The sequence below is a fragment of the Nicotiana tabacum genome, chromosome 19 (genome assembly GCF_000715075.1).
Source record: "Nicotiana tabacum cultivar K326 chromosome 19, ASM71507v2, whole genome shotgun sequence".
Lineage (NCBI taxonomy): Eukaryota > Viridiplantae > Streptophyta > Magnoliopsida > Solanales > Solanaceae > Nicotiana > Nicotiana tabacum.
This window is the reverse complement of record NC_134098.1, coordinates 38,071,357-38,078,761: the sequence shown is the minus strand read 5'-3', so window position 1 is coordinate 38,078,761 and position 7,405 is coordinate 38,071,357. Positions and strand designations below refer to the sequence as shown.

The 7,405-nt window shown below is 35.8% G+C and overlaps 1 protein-coding gene across 2 annotated transcripts; it reads left to right on the top strand.

The window, feature by feature from the left end:
* Positions 1-1,242: 1,242 nt before the first annotated feature.
* LOC107781538 (probably inactive leucine-rich repeat receptor-like protein kinase At5g48380) lies at positions 1,243-4,743 on the top strand. Of its 2 annotated transcripts, none has more exons than XM_016602258.2 (3): positions 1,243-1,721; positions 2,142-3,120; positions 3,415-4,743. In XM_016602258.2, exons 2-3 carry the CDS (start codon positions 2,257-2,259, stop codon positions 4,429-4,431), a joined length of 1,881 nt encoding a protein of 626 aa, XP_016457744.1. In that variant the 5' UTR covers positions 1,243-1,721; positions 2,142-2,256; the 3' UTR covers positions 4,432-4,743. The 2 variants fall into 2 exon arrangements, with proteins under 2 accessions (XP_016457744.1, XP_016457745.1); XM_016602259.2 differs by having other exon boundaries at positions 1,250-1,393.
* The last annotated feature ends 2,662 nt before the right edge of the window (positions 4,744-7,405 follow it).

Below are 7,405 nucleotides of genomic sequence, written 5' to 3'. Positions count from 1 at the left end.
TATAAGTCCTACATTACCATGAATAAGTGGTAGTTTATATCTGGAACGCTGGTACATCATCAATGCTAGCCTTCGTCATCCACAATAGCTTATCTCCAAAATTTGAACGCAAGGTGCAGAAGTGTAGTATGAAATACAACCGATACCATGTACTCAGTAAGTATCGAAACTAACCTCGGTAAAGTAGTGACGAGGTTTCAACTCAAAAGATACTCACTTTGCTTAACCTGTACAGTTCAAAAGCATATACACATACACAGTAATAGTAACGAAATCTAAGCATGAAGTACAACAAGGCCATCCGTACACATAAAGGAGATATGCATAAGCATCATAAACCAACTAATAGTTCATCATATGAAGAAGATACGCATTTGATATCAAATAGCTCGTCAACAATTGCATATAAAGAAGATATGCACAGATTTCGTACCAATTTAGAAAAATATAAATCTTTGTCTTTTGTGCCACGTCACATAACAAGCGACATTCATACCTATCATTTAAGACATAACAACCTAAAATATAGAGAATAAAAGGAACTTTAATATAAAAGCAATCTAACTAATTTGATTAGCTTGGGTTTTAGAAATCAGAACGTCGAGATAAATTTGAAGTTAAAATACTATATGATTACCTAATGAACCCTGGAGCAGACTGTGTCAGCTTAGAGTTCATGTTTACTTTAACAATCTAAATGAAATATGTTGAAATTTTTTGACGCTAGAATAATGAAAATAACATATACATTGACACGAAAAAGTAGAAAGGGAAGAAGGAGAAGATTAAGGATGGACCAGTAATCTGAAAAATGAGCTATTGAACTTATGATACTTATCATTAATTGGACATGTGTGAAAATGGTCAAAAATAAAAAGATATTTTTTGGTTAAAATATTATTTGATAAGAACTTACAAACTTGATTAATTTAGATTTACAATGCAAGCTTATTTCAGGGAGAAGCCTCATATAAGAAGTTTCTTCATTCCCATGACTCCAACCGAATTGAGGATATCGAGATTCTTTACATCCCAACACACTTCTAGGTTGTTAAAAAAATATACCTTGAAAAGTCAATAGTCATTTATATTTTCCTTTATTTTCAACTTTACAATTTAATTGTTAGTTTTATCAATATTTTATTTTTTTAACTTTACAATTAAACTGTAGTAATTTTCTTAATTCTTGGAAAGCTTTACGGAAAATAAAATGGAAAAAAAAAGTCACGAGCCAATTAGATTGTTTCATTTTCTGCAAAGTGGAGGGCACTGGGCAATGACATCCTCTTCTCTTCTCTCTTTGACCCATCTAACTAAAATTCTACTTCGCTGAAGCTTCCTTTTGATTAACCCTCTAGATCCGTCATTTCATACTACCTCAATTCCCACGACAGTAACTACTCTATATATTCCTTTATGTGGTCTTCTTTTAATATTTTAAGCTAGTAGTTTGTTTCATATTGGTCAGTTTAAGTAACTGCTTCTCTTTAATTTATCTTATTGGACTGCTTTAAATACTTTGAACAAGGACTGAGGAATCTTGGTCTTTGTCATGATCAGATAGGAAGCTCTGAGTTTTTCTAGAAATTGAATTTTATTTGTTAATTCCTCCATTTTTAAAAACATTTCTGGGTTCTTTGAGCCTTGTGTGTTATATCAAGTGGTTTTTTTTCCTCCTTGAAGCTGTGAGCTTTTGTGCTTGTGCTAGTGGAGAAGATCAGGTAAACTATTTTTCTTCATATGGTTAGTTTTCGTGGGGGTTGTATTCTCTGAAACGGGCTCGAATAGAACTGAATAGATATTGTGATTCACCAAATAGATTGGGATTGAGGCCTAGTTATTGTAGTAGTCTTTCGATATTGCTTGCTTACTTGCTATTGCCTTTTTTTTTACCTGTTGACTGTCTTATGCCTCTTTTCTTTTCTTTTTCCCTTTTGTTTGAATAGGAGGTTTGTTATGATTCATATACTTGTAGCTGCTTATCCTTGAAGATATTTTATACTTTATGTGAGTGACTTTTCTTGGTTGGCATGTTCTTACTTGCTCTCTGATGCATGTCGTGTGGTCTATGAGAAACAACTGTCTGCTTGTAAATGACTTGCTCCCTTCAGTTCTTGATATTTTCCTTCAATATTTTGCAGATTGCTGGATTTTGCTCAGGAAAATTAGATTTATTCCTCAGCAGACATCAAATGCTTTAGGATTTGCATACTAGACTATAGAGACCTTAAAATAGGCCATTATGTTGATGCAACTATGAATGGGCCGTTCAAAAAGATGGTGTCAAATTGTGGAGCCCTTACCATTCCTGCTGCTACTTTGATCTATCTGCTCTTGAGTTGCACCGTCTGCTGTGCTCTTCAAAGTGACATTGATTGTCTGAAATCCATTAGAAGTTCGTTGGAAGACACATCCAATATCTTAGCTTCTTCATGGAATTTCAATAATCAGACTGAAGGTTTTATCTGCAAATTTACTGGGATTGAGTGTTGGCATCCTGATGAGAACAGGGTTCTGAGTATCCGTCTTCCAGACATGGGCCTCAAGGGCGAGTTCCCACGTGGTATTCAGAAATGCTCATCTTTGACATTATTGGATCTTTCAAACAACAAGCTCAATGGAAGTATTCCGTCTAATATCTCCAAAGTTATAGGTTTCGTGGTGAACCTTGATCTATCCTCCAACCTACTATCGGGAGAAATCCCTGTGAATCTAGCAAATTGCTCTTATCTGAATGTCCTTAAACTCGATAACAACTGGTTAAGAGGTCAAATTCCTCCAGAGATTGGCCTGCTTGGTCGACTGAAGACTTTTAGTGTAGCAAACAATCAATTGACTGGGCCAGTTCCAAACTTTATAAATGCAACTTTTCCTGTTGAGAGTTATGCCAATAATCAAGGACTGTGTGGAAATCCTTTGCCTGTCTGCCGGGGTCCTGCAAAGAAAACTCCTATTGGACTCATTGCTGGTGTAACGATTGGTGTGGTGACTGTAGGTATTGCCGCCATGGCCGTCGGTTTGTTCTTTTATCTAAGAAGGGTGTCCAAGAAGAAAAAAAAGGACGACGATCCTGAGGGGAATAAATGGGCAAAGAGTATTAAGGGCGCCAAAGCAATCAAGGTAAGGAGTTTCTACGTGGCAAATTATTATAAGATCTCTCTTCGATTTTATTCCTTGTCAAGCAAATGATTTTTTCTCTTGCTAGGACTGCAGAACAGTTTTTTCTTCTCATTTGCTCACTTGTAAATATGGTTTCAGTACAACCTATGTATTGTTTTTATTTATATATATATACAAAATATGTTACCATCTTAAAAAGAATGATTTTTTCACTTGCTCCAGTCTGATTTTTCAATCATTCTAGTAATACCTCGGTTCTGATGGTTTAGCATTTGGTTTCCTTTTGGGGTTCAGCTTTCAATGTTTGAGAAGTCTGTTTCAAAAATGAGACTAAGTGATCTCATGAAGGCCAGTGACAACTTCAGCAAAAATAATATTATTGGATCAGGAAGAACAGGAGCTGTCTACAGGGCAGTACTTGATGATGGCACTTCTCTTATGGTTAAGAGGTTGCAGAATACTCAACATTCGGAAAAAGAATTTGTTTCTGAGATGGCTATTTTGGGAAATGTAAAGCACCGTAACTTGGTTCCTCTTCTGGGGTTTTGCGCGGCTAAGAAAGAAAGGCTGTTGGTTTACAAGGACATGCCAAATGGTAACCTGCATGATAAGTTACATTTGGTTAGTGAAGGGGACAGAGTTCTAGAGTGGCCTTTGAGAATGAAAATCGGCATTGGAGCAGCCAAAGGATTTGCGTGGCTCCACCACAATTGCAATCCTCGTATTATCCACAGAAACATTAGTTCTAAATGCATCTTATTGGATGTGGAATTTGAGCCAAGAATATCGGATTTTGGACTTGCTCGGCTCATGAATCCAATTGACACTCATTTGAGTACTTTTGTCAATGGAGAATTTGGGGACATGGGTTATGTCGCTCCAGAGTACTTGCGAACTCTTGTGGCTACACCAAAAGGTGACGTCTATAGCTTCGGTGTTGTACTTCTTGAGTTGGTAACGGGTGAGAGGCCTACTTACGTGACCAAAGCTCCTGAGAGTTTTAAGGGAAATTTGGTGGAGTGGATCACACATCTCTCGGGTGAATCTATGCTTCAAGATGCAATTGACCGTTCATTGCCTGGAAAAGGTTATGATGATGAGGTCTTCCAGGTTCTTAAAGTTGCTTGTCGATGTGTATTGTCTGCACATAAGGAGAGACCCTCAATGTTTGAAGTGTACCAGCTGCTGAGAGCCATAGGAGAACGATATAATTTCACTACAGAAAATGATATTTTGATGCTTTCGGAGACTGATGATGGTTTTCAGCTGGAGGAACTCATTGTTGCCCAAGATGTAAAAGAGGCTTTATAGTAGAATCAGTCCTATGTAATTGTTAGATTTCTGTTCTATTGTATTATCTTTTATCCTATACAAGTACCACATTCAATATACAGACCATTCTACTGAAAGTCCCATCTTTGTAAGACTGTAAGACTTACTCCATTTGTTTTGGGAGGAGGGCCAAGAATGGTTGGGGTTTGGGGGGAGGGGGGGAGAATTTTTTTTTTTCTCCTGCTTTTTCTAGAAGGATACTTAGTGTAAATATGTAACTGCGATGTATTGATCTTCATATTCTAGGAACAAGTGTGTAGCAGTCAGTCTCTCGCAATCTATTACAGAAAATCGATAGTGTAGTGACACTATCTTGGTGTGATATTACTGAAGTTTTTTCTACTTATATTTATTGTTTACTTTTTTTAGCCATATATATAGATTATACATTGATTATACACATAAAATACCTAAATTATGCATGAATTATACCTTTACCGGCTATTTTTAATTTAAGTGATCGGGTAGGCAGCTATTTGGGTTAATTCTTCAAAAAAAAAAATAAGCCTGTTATTTTTCCCGGACCTGTAAAATTTAGGACCAAATATCACTTGCTTTTCCTCTTTATTCCCCTTTTCGTTTTCTCCTTTTCCTCTTTAAAAAGGTGAAATAAAAAGGTATTATCTGCCTTTTAAAATTTGTATTCAAATTGACAAATAATACGATAGCAAACTTTTCTTTAAAAATTTGTTTCTAGATTCATGGGGTGTAATATCACCAAATACAAATAACTATGCCTTAGCCCTAAACAAGGTGGGATCAACTATAGTAGAAATGACGTGAGATAATCACTTTTTAACATGGTATTTAGATTTTATCCAGTATTTTTAATGCTGAGCAAAAATAGCCGCTACTCTATTAAAATTAATAGGAAAAGATATTTTTACCCTTTCTTCATGAGTGCTGTGTAAATATTAAGGACATGGTGTCCTTAACATTTATACTGCACACATGAAGTTAAGGACGCCATGCCCTTAACATTTACACTGCACACATGAAGTTACGGACACGATATCCTAAAGTTTAACAACCGAAGGTGCAAATACAGGATATTTTATCCTTAATATTTACATAACATTCATGAAGTTAAGGACACCATGTCCTTAATATTCACACAACACCCATATCTAGCACTGGGGCATTTTCGTCCGGGCGGATAAAAATTTATTAAGCACCGGCTAAAGAGTAAATATATTTTAAACAATGACTAAAGAGTAAAGACATCTCTAATTAGTGGCTAACTGTGCACTTCCCCCTCAACTATATGGGTCTTCAGTCACAAATGAGGCTTTCCAATTAAATTCATTCAAGCCGATATTTTACAAAATAAAGAATCTAAATAAAAAGTATTATGTTATGAAAATAATTGTGAATGTCCATTCATTACTCCGCTATAGATAATCTTCCTGAAGAAAATTATCCATTTAGTACTGTGTTGAAGTTTATCTACAAGCAGCTGATGCAGGCAGGTTGCAAGCAACTCAATGAAATGATTTACAACAGCTTCTTATTAAACAGGCAGGTTGCAAGCAGCTCATGTAGACATCTTACAAGCCAGCTCAAGAAAAGCCTCGCAGCTACTTCCTGAAAAGCCTCGCAACTGCTTTCTTTTTTCTATAAATAGAGGATTTTTCAATTCATTATGTACATCGATTTGAAGTTGAACAATATATCGGTTTCTCTCTATACTTGTCTTTACATTACAGTCTTTATTTTATAACACGTTATCAGCACGAGACTCTGCCATCTAGAGCAAATACTTTGAAAGTATCAGAGGTATGAACTTTCTTTTTTTAAATAATGTCAAATCTTTCTAAACTTGAATTTATAGCCCTGGATATATCGGACAAAAGTTACATGTCTTAGGTGCTTGATGCTGAAATTCATATTGATGCGATGGGTCTTGCAGACACCATCAAGGAAAAAAATCAAGCATCAAACCAAGACTGTGCCAAAGAAATGATATTCCTATGCCATCACCTCGATGAAGGCTTGAAAATGGAATATCTCACTATTAAAGATCCAGTCATACTGTGGAATAATTTAAAAAATAGATATGACCACCTGAAGATGATCGTTCTTCCACAAATACGTTATAATTGGACTCACCTAAGGCTACAAGATTTTAAATCTATCAGTGAGTATAATTCTTCTATGTTCAGAATTATTTCCCAATTAAAAATATGTGATGATAATATTACTGATCATGATATGTTGGAGAAAACTTTCATCACTTTTCATGCCTCGAATATAGTCCTGCAGCAGCAATATCGATATATGGGATTCAAAAAGTATTCTGAACTTATCTCACATCTTCTTGTAGCCGAGCAACATAATGGGCTATTAATAAAAAATCATGAAAGCCGGCCTACTGGTTCTTCTCCATTCTCTGAAGTGAATGAGACGAACTTCCACCAAGCTAAGCATGGAAGAGGACGTGGCCCCAGCCGTGGTCGGGGAAGAAACTCTAGTCATGGTAATAATAATGCACCAAAGAACCCTCCTCACCACCAGTAGTGGAAAAGGAAGGAACAAAAGCATGAAGCGGTGGAAACAGCAAAGGCAAAAAATGCATGCTATAGATGTGGAGGAAAAGGGCACTGGTCACGTACCTGTCGTACACCAAAGCACCTGGTTGAGCTTTATCAAGCCTCCCTAAAGAAGACAGAGAAAAATGCTGAAGCAAATTTTATTTCTGAAGATAATTTAGAGTTCATGCATTTGGATGTAGCTGATTACTTTGTACTCCCAGAAGGAGAAACAAGTCATGTGATCGGTGATGAATCTGCAGAAATGTAATTATTTTAATTTATGTTGATTGTAGATACTATGGTTATGTAATTGTTGTATATAAATAAAAGTTATGCTTTGATAATGATGTTTACTATCATATTTATTTTGTTTATGTCATTTTGAAAAATATGGATAATCCTCAAATTATGTTTGAATCAAA